The sequence below is a fragment of the Betta splendens genome, chromosome 1 (assembly GCF_900634795.4).
Source record: "Betta splendens chromosome 1, fBetSpl5.4, whole genome shotgun sequence".
NCBI classification, from domain to species: Eukaryota; Metazoa; Chordata; class Actinopteri; order Anabantiformes; family Osphronemidae; genus Betta; species Betta splendens.
Window position 1 is genome coordinate 11,442,301 of NC_040881.3, and position 17,329 is coordinate 11,459,629.

At 39.9% G+C, this 17,329-nt stretch overlaps 1 protein-coding gene across 1 annotated transcript in view; it reads left to right on the top strand.

Moving 5' to 3' along the window:
• The window catches only part of ctnna2 (catenin (cadherin-associated protein), alpha 2), a 212,535-nt gene that overhangs the window by 150,042 nt on the left and 45,164 nt on the right, over nucleotides 1–17,329 (top strand). The window contains exon 9 of the mRNA XM_029159636.3: nucleotides 10,060–10,212. Within this exon, the coding sequence (XP_029015469.1) occupies nucleotides 10,060–10,212 (153 nt within the window). The remainder of the gene's footprint in view (nucleotides 1–10,059; nucleotides 10,213–17,329) is intronic.

A 17,329-nucleotide genomic window follows, 5' to 3' on the forward strand; every position in this document is an offset into this window, starting at 1 on the left:
GCAGCTGCAGATTTGACTGACAGGTCAAACTGCTGATGCTCAGTGTACAGAGCAGTTCCATGCTTGTTACTGATTAGTCAACCACACTATTGGATTGTGTAGTGATTAAGCACGCACTTCCTCTAAATCCTTTCAAAATAAAAGCACCAAGCCAAATAATTAGCTTTAATAGCAGTATTTTTGCTTTTAGATGGGTAATTATGACTTTTTAAAGATAGATTAACAGTTTAGTAATTACCCACACATGCTTACTCTAAATCCTTTCAAAATAAAAGCACCAATGCCAATTATTAGCTTTAACTGCACTGTTTTTGCCTTTGAATGGGTAATTATGATTATTTAAAGACTAATTGACAGTTACGCTATTACCCCCACACATTTCCTCTAAATCCTTTCAAAATAAAAGCACCAATTACAATTTATTACCTTTAATGGCAAGATTGATTAGAAAATGTGTGGTTCTGAATACTTGCCAATCGTTATAGAGACTACTTTAGAGTTCAGTAAATAGCCACTCAAACTTATTAGGGTGCTTTTATTCTGAAAGGGCTAAATCTAAATCTTTTGCTTTAATAGGGCTATTCTTGCTATTGAATGATAAATTATGATTATCTAATGACTATTTTATAGTTTAGTAATCGCCCACACACAACCTCTAAATCCTTTCAAAATAAAAGCACCAATGTAAATTATTACCTTAAATGGCAAGATTTTTGTTTCTGACTGGTAAATTTTTACTAGTTATTAAACTATTACACAGGTAATTATTTACAAATACTTTCTTCAAATTAAAAAGCTAGTCAGCTTATTTATGATTGTCAACAATGCACTCTGGTCAACTTTTTAATCTGTGATATATTTTTTACCTTGGTCAACTTTTGAATCATTGTCATATTTTAATCTTGTCCTAGTATGACATTGGTCATCTTTTTAATCGCCATCTTTTGTCATCGTTTTATTCTTTGTCAACGTTTTCTCGTTTTCATCGCTTTGCCGTAGTCAACTTTTGGACGTAGTCAACTTTTTTGACGTCAGCAGCTTAATCAGCGTTTGTCATCGTTGCGGCAGCAGATCAGCTCTCCCACGTAATTTCTCGAGAAATTACTTTTTCTAGTTATTATTATTATTCTTCTTCTACTTATTCCGCCCTTTTTTTGATTGCTATCTACTTTTTAACGCTTCATCGTAGAATCGTCGTTCAACTTTCTAAACGTGTGTCATCTTTAGGAGATGTGGGCTATTACTTTTTATGTTTTCAGCTTTTCAACTTTTAATGTTATTCAACTTTTTTCATCGTTTTTTTATAATGGTCGTCTATGGGAATCATCGTTCAACTTTTTGTCAACTTCCCTCTTTTCATCAGCGTCTATCATCGTCATACTTTGGCGTAGAAACGTCATTTCAACTTCAAAAGCGTCCATCATCGCTCAACTTTCTCCTCGTAAATCAGCGTTGTCGTATCTTCTATACTTTTTGACTCGTGAACGTTTAAATATGGTGTGGTTTTTGTTAAATTTTCAGCTTTTCCATTAGTGTGTATTGGGTCAGTTAGAGTGCGTGATGTCACAGCTACAGTGAGAATGTGCGCTTTTTTAAGACAGAACTTCTGTCTCTAACTTGTCACTACAGCCACAATTTTTACTCTATCAACGTAATTATTTCACTAAATCGTAGTCATACTTGTCTTCTTTCTAATGATGTGTCTGGCTTTACCCTCAGACTTATACTTTAGTCGCTATCGACCTCAAAGCACAGAGAGATCCTGAAATTCTCCCATAGACTCTAATGATAATTTTTGGCAGACGTCTGGAGAAAAAAAAGGAGGAGACATATTTTGAAATTGCGACTGTGGCTACAAACGTTTGTCCTCAAACATAAAATTCACACCATTTGCTCATTGAAGCCTTGGGACTCGTAAAATGAAATAATTTTTGTGATAACTATCATGGTTTAGCTGGAACAAGCCTGTTTATACAGGGTGAAACTCTGCTTTTACAGAGCAGAGTGAGCCTGATTTTCCCGCCTTTCGTCTCCATGGCGACGGCGCAGCTGCAGATTTCACTGACAGGTCAAACTCCTGATGCTCAGTGTAGGCAGCAGTTTCATGCTTATTACTGATTACTCAACTACACTATTGGATTGTGTAGTAATTAAGCACACACTTCCTCTAAATCCTTTCAAAATAAAAGCACCAAGCCAAATAATTAGCTTTAATAGCAATATTTCTGCTTTTAGATGGGTAATTATGACTATTTAAAGATACATTAACAGTTTAGTAATTACCCACACATGCTTCCTATACGTCCTTTCAAAATAAAAGCACCAATGCAATTTATTAGCTTTAGCTGCACTGTTTTTGCCTTTGAATGGTTAATTATGATTATTTAAAGACTAATTAACAGGTACGCTATTACCCCCACACATTTCCTCTAAATCCTTTCAAAATAAAAGCACCAATTACAATTTATTACCTTTTAATGGCAAGATTGATTAGAACATTTCTGGTTCTGAATACTTACCAATTTTTAATGAGACTATTTAAGAGTTCAGCAAATAACCACTCACACTTATTAGGGTGCTTTTATTCTGAAAGGGCTTAATCTAAATTTTTTGCTTTAATAGGGCTATTCTTGCTAGTGAATGATAAATTATGACTATCTAATGACTATTTTATAGTTTAGTAATCACTCACACACAACCTCTAAATCCTTTCAAAATAAAAGCAACAATGTAATTTATTACCCTAAATGGCAAGATTTTTGTTTCTGACTGGTAAATTTTTAATAGTTATTAAACTATTATTTTTTATTTGCTATTATTTTATTTTTATTTATTATTTAATTATTTACAAATACTTTCTTCAAATTAAAAAGCTAGTTAGCTAATTCATGATTGTCAACTTTTTAATATTTGACATCTTTTTACCTTGGTCAACTTTTGAATCATTGTCATATTTTTAATCTTGTCTTAGTGTGACCATGGTCATCTTTTTAATCATCATCTTTTTGATCGCCATCTTTTGTCATCATTTTAATCTTTGTCAACGTTTTCTTGTTTTCATCGTTTTCATCGTTTTGCCGTAGTCAACTTTTGGAGGTCAGCAGCTTAATCAGCGTTTGTCATCGTTGCGGCAGCAGATCAGCTCTCCCACGTAATTTCTCGAGAAATTACTTTTTCTAGTTATCCCATACTGTCTTATTTCATCAATATCCCAACAATATATGTTTTTTTGTAGATCGCTAGACTAAGGGAAGAATACTCTAATGCTGTGCCAAACATTTCAGTAGACAATCAGACATATACCGTAGCAGGCATTTATTGATTCCTGCTCCGCTTGTGGTTTGAAAGCTCGCAGACATCGTACATGTATCAAGAAGCTTCAGTCAAATTGCCTCCAGTATTTCATAAACCGCCGTCCAGTAGCAAAAAATAAGACGATGCCTCGTGTCATGATAGTGATATCTGTCTACCTTCATTATGATGCGATTCAGAGCTCTATGCATTCGTCATGACAAAATGGCCAAAGTGAATTAAAAGGGAAGGCACCTAATGAGCTCCTGTTTCTGCCGAGGCAGTACAGTCTCGCTCCTCTGGCTCTTTGTCCAGTAAGTGGAATCCGGAGCGAACTGGGGAGGCACCTTTCCCCGGGAAAAGGCAGACCTATTCATACGCCATCGGGACATTAGCTGTGCTTCCTGAATGCAGCCCCACTTCTCAACAGCCCGTTCTCGTCATGCGGCGCGGAATATTCTGTGCAACGGAGCCACTCAGGGAAATTGGCGGCAGCGGCAACACGCGGCGGAGCGACCGCGGCCGCGTCCTCTCTGAACTCCAAGACCAAAGGATCACTGCACACGGGAGGCTGGAGCCGGCTTCCACGGGGCAAATCGCAGGCGTCACGTAAAGCGATGGAGCGATCACGTCGACACGTTTTGAGTGGAGGAGCGCTTGTTCGTTTAAACATCTACTGTGGGTCTCTATCTGTCTAAAGCGGCGTTCGCAGAATACAAGAGAGGAGAGTAAATGACAGACGGTGTTTGTGAAATGAGAGCAGATAAGACTCAACACCACAGAGACATGTGGCATTGTTTTTTTTTCCTTTAATACACTTTTTGTTTACATACAAGAAGGACTAAGCTTTCTGTTATTCTGGGCCAATTCTGTAGCTGTCAAGCATGTCTGCCCAACTCTGTTTTCTTAGACAATGTCAATTCTTCTACAATCTTCCAGTCTTATGCAGGACCGAGTTTCAGCGAGAGACTATTTGAATAATGTCACACTAAACTTGCTTCACTAATACACATTACTACAGTAGGTTTCTCTTCAAAAGCAAGATACTGGTATTTTACTGACTATAAGCATCTCCTAACCTTAATCACGGAGCAGTTGCATAAAATAAATAAACTAAATCAGGTTTCACTCTTTTGGTTTGTAGACTCGTACTGTGTTTAGTGTCTGCTTCATACTAAAATTAATGTTTGTTTCAGCCGCATGAACTGATGAATCTCAGAGCTGTGGAATATTTTGATACCACTTTCATTAAAGGTACGATTAAAGGTCAAAATTTGAATTCTGAATGTCTCAATCTCCTTCACACCCAAACTACAAAACCTAATCAAAAGCTGCACGACTAATATTCCTGTGCCACTGATCCTGACCTTACACTGCCTTTGCATGTAGTATTGAAGTACTGTACCGTAAGTACCAGATACTACAGCAGAGCTTACAGTGTACATTGTAAAGTAGCACAATGAATTCATGTGCTCGTAGCACTAGGATCACACCCAGTGGTTTAAATTAATTCGAAATCACAAGAAGATGAAATTTGATTCAAACTTCATATGAAAACAACTGAGCCTTAGCCTTCGTTTGTGAAATTTGATATGACATGAGTTGTCTTAACATATCAAAGAAATAACACGTCAAGCTAATGAGTTGCCTTTGTTTTCTGTAGCACAGTAATTATCCAAGAGACTGATACAACCCAAAGTGGAAGCCAGTGAGCAAAGTGGTTTTTGAAGCCTTGTAGATGCAACAAATCAGGGTCTTTTATGGTATAACATTCCTCCTGTCCCCTGACTACGTCAGTGTTCTGCATAAATGCATTAAGAGGTGAGGTAATGCATTTTAATTAAGGCCTGCTTAGTTAAAGCATTACCAGACAAAGACTTGTTTCACTTGAGAGAGACTACTCTTATATAGAGTCTGGCTTAACTTTATGCAAAGTTTCAAACTTGTAAGTTTACATTGAGTGACTTTGGGAGGAGGCAGCTCTGACAAGACGCGACGTTAACACTTGCCTGATGCTCAAACACACTTGTTTTGGTACGAGTGCAGTTTAACTGGACGGACGGACAGACGTGAGCGTGGAGCAGCTTGTTCATTTTAACGCACAAAATGTGCACTTATCCAACTGATATGATAATCCCCCTATTCGTGGTATCAGAGCTCCAGCGCAGTCGCAGCTGCCATTAAATGAGCATCTTTTAGCCTCTTGTCCTTTAGAGGAATTACAGTATAGGGAGGAAGTAGGAAGTGATAAAGCAAAACCGCAACCATTCACACATCACTATAAAAAGTGTAGTTTATTATTCTGTGCGTTTACTTGTCGTAAGTTATATTTTTTATGAAGGCTGTATCTTTTGACTTTTAAAACCAAAACTAGTCAACAACACAAGCGCAACAGGGAGGATGATGGTCTGGCTTTACTGTAGATCAGGTAGCTATGGAAATTAGCAGGACAGACTCTGTAATAGAAACTAGCCTCAACTTGTAGCATATTTCTGCGATTTCTAATTTCTTTCTATCCTTTAATTAGCATTCGCGACGTAAGCAGCTCGACAAATCTGCTGGAAATGAGCCATGTGTTCTACCCCCTGTCACCCTCTGTGTAATGAATGCATCTGTCAAGCCATCTCTCTGGGCCATATTTTGACTGATGGCTGATTCCAGGATTCCCTATAGCATAACTGCCTCACATATTATTCTCTCTTTTACACTCGCTCTCTTTCTGCTTTGGGAAAACATTTCCGTTTCTGCCATTAGTTTGTTGATTAGTACAGCTGTTTTTAATTGTTGAGGGTTATCGTCAGCTGAGGAGCAGCTGCGGCGAATCTTGTCAGCTGTAACTCTTTGTTTAGCTTGTTTGTGAAGCCTTTCTACCTGTTTTATGTAAACAGTTTCGAGGCTGTGCATTAAAATTTCATTAGCTAAATTGTTCCAAATTCCCTGTTATCTCGGGCTTTGGAAAATACACAAGCTGACTTTTTGTGGAGCATATTGTTGACTGGACAAAGCTAAATAAAAAAAGGCAAGAAGCAGTAAACGCAAAGACAGCATATAGAGCTTTAGAGGAATCAAGTGTTGGAATTGCATTCACCAAGGAGCCAGAAATAAGCACTAATGTCATTTTGTGTTGGCTGATTGTGTAAATAAGCAACTGTTTCAGCCTTATATGCTGTTGTTCTTACTCAGCTCTGCTGCCAAAGTGCCAGTTTCTGTCAGTGTTTAGACACAACTACATTACAATTACCAATGCAACTACTACATACACACAAATCACATTGTAGTACAAATATTTAGTCCAGTAAGTCGACCAGCTGGCCAAACCCAAGCGGCATCACCATAGGCAGAGCTTGTTTGCACAATGCTTTTGCCAGACAGCATGTCGATAAGGAACGATTCCGCAAAGCCACAACATGCATCACCCACCAGTGGGTTGTTTCTGTTCATATACAGGGCGGCAGAGTAAACGGGTAAAGGACAGCGTACAGTCAAGGTGAGGTTTTGATCAGACTATCTGTTGTGATAATCTCACAATTGCTAGTCAAGGCTGCGGGTGATGCCGGTGATCAGCTGGGACCTGCGGGCGCTGCAGTATCTGACAGTTCTCCTCAGGGAGCATAGACACTTCAGTGTAAAAGTACCTTTCAGGCACTTTTTTGTCTTTATTTGAACTGATTTCTGTTAAGCAGTGTCTATAGCACCAGGTATCTAATGTATTTGATCTTTGGCTGTTGCTGATCAGTCAGTTCCCATTTCCCCTTTTCATTTTCCCACCCTCCTCTCGCTAATCGTTTTCCCATACTCCCTGATAGATATCATATATAAGAGCTATTACTTAATTTTTGATTTGCTCAGGCTGTTTCCCCTCAACCGTGACTCGAGCCGTTTATACCGTGATTGCTCCTGACATTTTAATAAGAAACTTTCCTGACCCCGCGGGGCCCACCGCCATGTGTTCTGAATCACAAGTGAAACATAACAGAAGCTGAAGTGCGAGTGTAAACATCCAGAAATCCACCGCAATTTTTACTTTCAAATTCAGATTCATGTTTTCCACCCTTTTCTCGTGTTCGAGACTTTGCTGAATTGTAAACAAGTCAAGGCAGCAGAGTTTGTCTCTGAATGTGGGTCTGTGTACACATTATAATTCTCTCTATATTTTTCCTTTCCTTTTAGCATAAACTAATTTCTTTATTTGACATATTTGCAAGTTTAATTTGCGCAGGTTTGTAACAGAGCCGGTGTCTGATCCCACAAAAGGCAAACATTTCTCCCTCTATAAGGAAAATGTACCCGATTAATGCTAATCTCATGTTTGAAGATCAAGAAGCCCTCCCATTTATAAGTGAGCTACACAGATATGTATTTGTGCTGAGCGTATACTTTAATTATTTCACAAAGCAACAATCAGCGCTGTTAATTTAAGCCATTCTTCCCTCTGCTCTTACATTAGTATTTGCCACATTTGGAAAAACTGCCAATACACTGTTGTATATTTGTCTATACTGTATATTTTGTCTCATTGTGTATGTCTGCCTCTCTATCATGGCAGCAGTCTTGCCTACTGCTGTGCTTTATTTCTAGCATATCTCAATTGCCTACCTGTTGAAAGCCAGCATTCTAACGATATTCTGAAAAAGGAAACTATATAGAAACTCAGGAAACAATATCAGCTCTGATCACATCATGTGCACAGAGAAATCGCACATATTAATATATGGGACCAAAACCCGTTGCGATGACAATGGAACCATTGTGGCGCTCCTCCCCTCCGGAGGGAAACGGCTGCTCCAAAAATATATAATGAGCAGAGCCTTTGCTATCTATTGAAATTCCAGCTCTATTTCCTTTAAGTGTTAGTGAAATACAGAAGGGGGCTGGAGGAGAGACGGTTGAGGTGGAGCATGGAAGAAGGTGAGATCTGAAAGATTGAAGATGGATTTCTGTGGGAGTGTGTGGGCATTAGAATGCTGATGGTGCAGGAGAGACTGCGACTTGGGAAATCACTCGTCTGTATCCGTTCTCCCCTCAAACCCACAGCCGGAGTCGGTCAGTGCAGGGCATTTATAAGTGTCCCCCGATGTGACGGCAGCTGACATACAGTACGATAAATGCTATGTACATGCACCTGTACGTGCCATTACTGTAACAAGTTTAATCGAGCGAGTGTTTAAACAAATGTGTTTGTGTCAAGGAGATGATACAAGTTGAGTGGAAGCCAAACATGTCTACAGCAACCACTTTGGTAGTGAATAGATACGAAAAATGACTAAACAAAAGTCTGAATGTCATGATATTTAAAACATACTATGCTTTAGAAGAAGGAGTGTTAAAAATGTAATAAAAAATAAACTTTATAGATTAAGAAAATACTTAAAAAAAACTTTTCTTTTCAATTTTATCTTTTCAAATTCACAAAACATCTGGCTCGGATTTGTCTCCATAGAACGTGGCGCATTTGTGGTCCTTGACAGAAGATTCCAGATTAGATGTGAAATTTGCTGTCGTGGCAGCTCATTGCAGCTCTGCCATTGTTTAACTGGAATTCAATATGCATGTTTACACCACTTCAGTGCATTTGTCTTTGTCCCATTTTGTTCTCGCAGTACTGTATCTGGCAACATGAAGTTGCTTCATTTACATTTCTAATCTTCACACATATAACAAGCAGCTCAATGACGTCCCACTGTGAAACTAGGCTAACGAGGCCAGCAACCAGCGCCCTGGGCTGCGTTAGCGTAGTATGCAAGTGAATATGCACGCGATAAGTATTGTCTTACCATAACACCCATAAAGCATGTACAGCACTATGCATCTCTTCAGCCAGCAAACCTGTTTAGAATAGTATGTTAGTTGGTTTAGAGTTGCCCACCAGACTAACCAAATGTTGCTTTTACCAGAGGCAGTAATGATGAATTACAGCATATGCTCTGAGATGAATGATAATTTACCTTTAAATTTAAAATGAATGCAGATTTCCTTCTTCCTTTCTCTGCTTCATTAGCTTGTTTCTTGCTTTCCACTCAGGATACGCTCAGTGTTTGTTTCATCCATGTTAGATTTTATACACATTAATGTCATCGCTCTAACATGTGGAGAGGTGATAATTAAACCCTGTCGGAGGAGATTTCTGTCTTTTGTCTGTCATCTGGTGTGTTCAGGTAGCACTGATCCAGATTTTTTCAGTAACACTGATCTTTGAGAGATACTGCTAATTATAGTTACCTAATTTGAGAGCACTGCCCTGATTGTTAAATTGCTATTGTGGTCTCACAAGCAGAGCAGAACAATAATGCATTAAACCCAAATTACAGTACTGTATGCGTGTGCATACTGATGTATATAACCTGAAGATGCTTCAGCCCTGTAGTGTAGAACTGTCTGTCTCATCACTGGTGAGTAAATTCATCTTAGTGTAAGTCGGTACCTGCTTGGTGTTGGTTTCTCCCTCAGGCTTCCACCACAAATCACAAGGTTGCATCACGGTCCATTTAGTGTTTTACTGTATAAAACAACCAGTTTGGTATAAACTGATTTCAGACATAACGTTATTAGTGTGTCTCAGTAAAAGTCCCTATGGGAAGAATGAAATGCTACAAGCAATTTACCCTCTGGCCTGTTGAGAGCTGTTCTCCTCTCTCTGTCCTTTGACCTGATCATGTCACCACATTATGCTCATTACAGCGCTAAGTGATATGTAATCATGTCCATATCTTACACAGTGGATTCACTTGCTGTATTATTAATGATGTGACCTCTTATTTCCCATTCCAGTTGAGGAAGGCAGTGATGGACCACATCTCAGACTCCTTCCTGGAGACCAACGTGCCTCTGTTGGTGCTCATCGAAGCGGCCAAGAGCGGTAACGAGAAGGAGGTCAAGGAGTATGCCCAGGTGTTCCGTGAACATGCCAACAAACTGGTGGAGGTCAGTCATAATTTATCCATGGCCACACACACATATAGTACATAGTACATAGTAGTCACGTCAATCCACCCTCATCCAGCAGAACATAAATGAAGTTATTGTCAATTATAAGGACAGCAGAGCGTGACTCTATTTAAGTCTTTACAACTTAGCAGACCCCCTGCCTTCTGAAATCCGGTGTAGAGCCTGCGCTGCTCATCCACTAGTTAAATGTCATGCTAATCGCTGTTCTGCACAGTGGCAACTTAGCAGATTCAAAGTGCGTGTGGATTGTGCAGAAATCTGTGGCCAAAAACCACGACTTGAATCTTCAACCATCACTGACTTCTATTTTGATAGGAACGCTGGGCTTATCATACAGCCTGGAATGCCAAGCTCAAGCGCCTCGAATAATGCGCACGTCTGGAAAATCGATATTTCATCTTTACTAGACTGCGCTTCAGGTGGCGCTTGGTTTGCTCTGCTGCTACATGTGCATACAATACAGTTTGATGGCAGGTAGTTAGACACTTAGGGCCTTTACTCATGCAGAGATGCTTTGCTTCTGACTTGCTCAGAGAAGTATGTTGCATTCTCCTATGTGTTTTGTTTCATCATTACCAGTTTATGCTGTATGCGAGAGAGATTTCTGCTGACCTTAGTTACTAAGAAAGAGGGGGTGCACATTTGTACATGGAGGTGCGATGTATGAGGGCGTGTGTGGGTCGGGTTTGAAGGAGCAGCATCTTGAGTCTTCCTTTGTCTTCATAGTCTATTCAAAGAAGCCATTACAGCACTTTTGGCCTCTCTTAACATATTGTCAGTTAAAACAACACAGCTGCTGCCTTTGACATCAGCGGAGAGAGTGAGTGATCAGTGTGCCCTTTTCATCTGCCCAAGTTGTTTGTTGATGAGGGAGGATTTGACTGATGTTACACTTAAAAGCTGTCCTTTTCAACCAGCGGTGTTAAAGCATTGTTTAGCCCAAGGACATTCTAGATGGAGGCATCCTATTCTCCCCATTAAGGGAAAAATCAGGAGAGTCAAGAGATGCATTGTTCCTGCCCTGTGTTTGCTGCTGTTTGTAATTTACACACCAAAATAAGATCAGGCCACACTTACAAGTACCATTTACTGTAGTGCAAAGCTGAGGAGATGGACGTCTTTGTTTACTTTATGCAGAATCCACGTCATTTGTCACTGAGGAATCAATCAGTCCATCCATCCATTTGACTGCATAACAACTCCCATGCTGTACAGTATGTGGACTGGATTTCTCATTTACATTTCAACAGTATGTTCCCTTGTTTTGCATGTGTATCTACAGAGATGGCTGACCTAGACTCATTACTCCTGCATCGACACAAACACAGCACTGATGATGCTTCTTCCCACAGTAGCTATGTCGAAAAAGGCATATGTAAATTAAAGATCCCATGATTGTAAGACTACAGTTTTAGATTAAACTGTGTATTTGTGTATTTAGATATGCATTACAGTGTTAAAAGTGCTGCAAATGCACAATGGACATTTGGGGTTTTTATCAGTGACACTGTTTACAGTACATGTACACTCATGGTTCTTGCTAGCTGACCAGCTAGCGCCCAGGCTGTACTGTACAGTATGTGGCAATAATTTATCATTGATGTAATCACCATTGTTCGCGTTATCACAGACTTGGACATCACTTCCACCATCACCGCCCTTTAATATATTAGGATAATTAACATCCCCTTGTCACTGCAGAGGGGACCTGAGAGCCACTGACTTTGGACATGATCAACAGTATCAAAGTAAAAGAGGCCCCTTTTCATGTTTGCTTTGTTCCATTTGGCTCCACAAAATCACAGCTTTCTCTAGCACTTTGCTCACCCCAGTGAGAAGTCAAGTTCTCCTCGAGGGCTCTCCTAATCACATCATAATCTTTCCACCAACTTAAACAGCTACAGGAGACCACTCGTTTTAGGCAGAATATATCACTGCCTGAAAGACACGCGAAGGATCTGTGGAGCCTTCCATATTCAAGGAAATGCTTTCTAGCACTTGTCCTGTTCCTATAGTAGTGATGGTCAATTCTACATCCATGCAAAGAGCTGCATAGTCGTGCAAAGATGCACCTGTACCTATACCACTAATAACGCTCATACAGGTACGTACATATATTTACACTGTGTTTTTTAGACTCTGGCACATGACGACAATCTGCTGTTTAATGCTTGTTTAATGTAGCCGTAATGTTCTAAATATGATTTCTAAAAGTATTTGTTTGTTTTAATCATTCATTTTGCAACCGAACCCCATGCAGAGCATGGGTAATTCCAGATATCCCAATTTGTAGAAGAAAATAGAAATAGTAAGAACTGGCTCAGGGATATTATAGGAAGTAAACAACACATACAGACACAGAAGATTAGAGACCTAGTTGTTCCTCTGGGTCTGAGAAGTGAAATTGTGGGTATTCTGCTGGTATGGTTGGTCTATTAGAACATGATCATACTAATTAAATCCCAGGACTACTTTTAGAGAGAAGTACCAATTCCTTAGCCAATCATCAAGCGAGGGGCATTGGCAGAAATAGAATCCTCTCTAGATCAAGCTTCTCTTTACACAGATGCCTGTGTGCAGCATTAATGCTATGCTTAATGAAAACATAGCATTGAAAATATTTTTAGCTTAGCGTGTTTGGAAGAATTGTGCACAATCCTCCCAAAAGGCTATGACACAGCTAAAACTTTATCATCAGGTGCTTTTGTTATAAGGTTACGGTATTGTTTTCTTCCCTATACCAAAAGAATAGACAAAATGATGGAATCTGGTGAAGGAGAGCAAAATGGCTAAGCTGAGTCATTTCTACTGTATTTACCAAACCTCTACATGAACTACAGGGTAGAGTAGGGAGCCCACATATCAAACAAAAGATAATAGAATTCTCCTGTGGTTTCTCAACCAGATGTACTGAGAGCCACCTTTAAAGAACAAGATAGGGAACAAACAGTGAGGAACTAAAGAGCTATAGAGCAAACCCTCTTCCTAGTGCTTAAATACAAAACAAAGAGAGCACATCACCCAGAACCCTCTCAGAGCACATATATGACAAGTTCAAAGGAAAAACTGGCGGAAATCAGAACCCAAGTCCATATGACTCGAAAACTATCCTGAACTGAACAAAGGACCCGAGGCTCACGGGACGAAAATGAAGAGAAAACACCTCCGAGACAAAAGTCAATCTGAGGAGCAGGGTCAGGCTGAAGTTCAGGCAGAAAATTAGGTTGAAGCTGCAGTAATTGAGTGGAAAAGCCCATCAACAGAAAAGCCTGGTATAGAAGATGATTTGCTGAATAGAACAATGACAATACAGCAACAGGTTAGTGCCTTTGGCAGTAAGTAACAGCAGGAGTACAAGTAGCAACAGTTACTGTAACCTGCTCAGTTTTCTCCGTTAACTAGGAAATATGATTGAAAATACATATGTTAAACATATATCAGTGAAGCTTTACTTTGAAGATTTGTTGTTGATGTTTCCCTAATTCAAATATTAGCATAATAACATTTGATTTTCACACTCCCTCTATTTAAAGTTACAATTGTACAATTGAATGAGCTGTGCTGTATTAAAGCTTTTCCTTTGTGTGGTGTAGTGGAAGGACCACATGTTCCAGGACTGTCCTTGAGCAATTTATTTTTAACCACCAACCACAGTAAATGTAGTTTTTGGAAACAAGACATACGTACAAATTCTTTTGTATAAACGCTCTCAGCTGCTGTACTACGTCAGCAGCTACAGTGGCATCACACATCATTACGTTCAACGCAGCAGCTCCACCACTAGCAGACAGGGAAACGGGAAAATAGGCCAAGGTTTACTCTATAGCTCATAAATACAGTACCTCCATTCAAGCAAAAAGCAATGAAGGAGGTGCTGTGCTATCTTAACGATTTCGGCCCTAATCTGGTAACAACTACATGGATGAAATGTCTGCACACAGAAAACAAAATAAAAATCCATATTATTTGAAAAATAATCCCGAACCTGATTGTGTCTGTAATTAAGCCTTAGGTACTGATGCATAATCAATACTCCATAGTTCTTAAATCCCTGTCTTTTCATTGATGCTGCGGGCCCAGCTCGCCAATAGAAGCTCCCCACGTCAGAGTCTTCTTATTAATTCAAACACAGCATGAATATGCCCTCTCTTAAAGTTACCATGGTTTCTGTTTATTGGCTCTGCAGCGAGATTCTACATCTGCCGGCAAGTGTTGCACATCGAAAGGACGCTACGCTCCATCACTATTATAATGTCAGAATGAGGTTTTCTTCTGACCTTGACTCCTTGAAGTGATTCTCCTTAACAGCTGTGGGGTTGTAAAGGACAGTTCTTTATCTTTATCGGTGCAGTAGTTTGTCTAACAGAATTGCTTATGCTTTGTTAGAAATGCAGGCAATGTGCTCTATCGGAAGGTGACAATACAAGTTTTACTTTTTATTACGTTTTGGTGTTGTTTTTGCTATTTTCCGTATCTCAGTCTTCTCCACCCTATTTTCTTTACTCGCCCTTTAACATCTCAGTTTCCTGAAGTGAATTCATTGTGTTGTCTATTTGGTGAAAGAGCTTTCACCATTGCTACATTAATTAAGTTCCTCACTTTACCTTTAACGGTTCATTAGCTTTGGATTCATTGCGTCGACCTTCCTTCGGACATGTGCACAGTCAAGGGAAGGGCATGCATTACGTTCAGTGATTATGCAAAATCAATATGCAGTATAAGTTGAATGTAACCAATACTGAACTGGCCTTCCCAGCTCAGCGGCACGAGACAGGCCGCAGCAGTAAATAATAATCTGGGGCTTCTGCATCAAGCACTTAACTGGACCGTTTAGCTGAGGAGTGGATGGTTTGGTGAGTTTGAGTTAAAAGGCATGACATTAATCCCAGAGTTTGTGGCCATATGTGCTGGTCATTCACAGAAAAACAGTACATGTAACAATACACCATGAAGAAAACTCATATTACCTCCATGAAGAAGAAAGACTTGAGTGGATGTGGAACTTATCTAGTAGGTGCCTTTGTATAACACCAATTCTGAGCTTCTATATTTCCCTGTGGTACGATAGCAGGCAGTGGCACTACTCTCTGCTCTAACTCCTCTCCCCAGTAGCTATAGCAGCATCTGAATGTGCTTTTTTTTAGTTTTGTTCTTTCTGCCTCTCAGCGTTTTCTGTCCATCAAAACATCTGGTGGACATAGATCCAGTGTTCTTACACACTGTGGGGCATGTCACACAGTAAATGTACTGTCAATTCGGTTCATTGGAATTCAGAATCTGAGCCGCGCCGAGGCAAAGCTCTGAGGAACTGTACAAAGGAGTTTTTAAAAGGGGCTCAAAAAGCACAGTTGGCGGCATCATTAGAAAATGGAAAAAAAAGTGCCTTGAGAATTACCAGTGATCAAATTAAACCCACCTAGAGAGTCCAACGGAGTATAATTTTCCTCATGTGCCTTAAAGATCAGGTGTAAATCTGCTCCCACTACATTAGGCAGTTTTTTTCATGGTTTGGAATATAAATTTAGTATTTTTTTCATTTTTCATAAATAAATATCAGTGGCATACATTTGTTATCAACATTTTGTTAACACGATAGAGATCTTCACAGCTTCCTGTAGGACATGAAGTAGCAGGAGCTAAACACTACCTTGAACTGGTTTTACATGCCCAGGTGACAAAGTGCCACGCTGTCAGGGCTAGTTAAATTTAGCAACCTTCAGCACAAACAGAGACAGGTGTTCCAAGGAGAGGGGACGGGGTGAAGGAGCTTCAGCATTAACCGGAACGATGATAACACGGCTAAACAGCTGCAGAAGCTAATTCTAGTGTGGAAATCGTGCCTTTATTCTGAAATTCTGGAATGTAAATATATGTGCTTCGCAAAGAAAATGCAAGTCGATAGTTTTATGGAAATGTATTTTTTCTCTTTTGCATATGTCAAAAAATGTTTTATTGTTTTTTTACTGTACAGAAAAGTATTCTAGTTATCAGTGCAATGGTCACAGTGGTGTCATGTAAAACATATTTGGAAAAATCAGTGATAATACTAATGCTTGTGAACATAAAGCTTACAGCAGAAAGTCACTTTTGTTACCATGACAATAAGCTTCCAGTGAAAGTGAACAATTTGCAGAGCTGAACTAATGCCACTGGGAGCTAAGTAGGAGGTGGTGCTTTTCAAATGGAAAACTGCAATGTGATGACATTTGAAACGTGTGGGGGACTTGCAACAGGCCAAAACATTTCAAAGGGAGAAGCCCGTCACAAGGCTTGTGAGCATAATAGTTTTTAACACAGAAGATAGCAAAGCTGTAATGGAATACAAGCCCCTGCTGCATTGGGATTCCAGAACATACTGGGCCACATGACATACTAAATAACATACTGTATAGATCAACATAATTATTTAGTGATGCAGATAGATTTGGTACAGTGTTTTAGTTTCCCCTTTTGGCGTTGTTGGTAATTTCCCAGTGACTCTGTCCTCATTTCTCAGAGGGTCTTGGTCATAAGCCTTTTCTGAAGAATAACAGCTTCGCCCCAGGATGCAATCAACCAATCTTTTGACCTCGGGCTGACATTTATATTCTTTTTGTTACATCTCCACAGTCCCTGTAAGGGGAGAGGAGAGATAAACAAATGTAAATTATCCTGGCATCAAGCATGTATTCACAAAAGGACTGCCCCGAACCTTCCCGGCGCAGGCTGAGGGGAGTCAACTCAAGGGTGCATCACGTCTCGCAGAATGCATGAATTGGCGGCGGTGTTCGTGCGTCGCGTTTAACCAAGCCGCGCCTGAGCAAATTGCTGCGGCGAAGAGCGCAGCCTTTACACAAAAACCTCCAGCTTTGCTGCTAAGAAGCGGGCCACATGTAGCTCCAGTAAAGGTAGCACATGACAAGGAGCAGCAGAATGCCTGTCGTGTTTTCAGATATGACACTAAGTGGATTACACAAGATTAAGTGTGACAAAAGAGAAAGCAAAGAGGAATAAGACTCGACATAGAACCCAGCCTGCGTGCTTTGAACAAGCAGACTTCCTATGGTAATGTGGTGTATAGCCCAGCATAAATCCTTAATTATATCATGGGCTC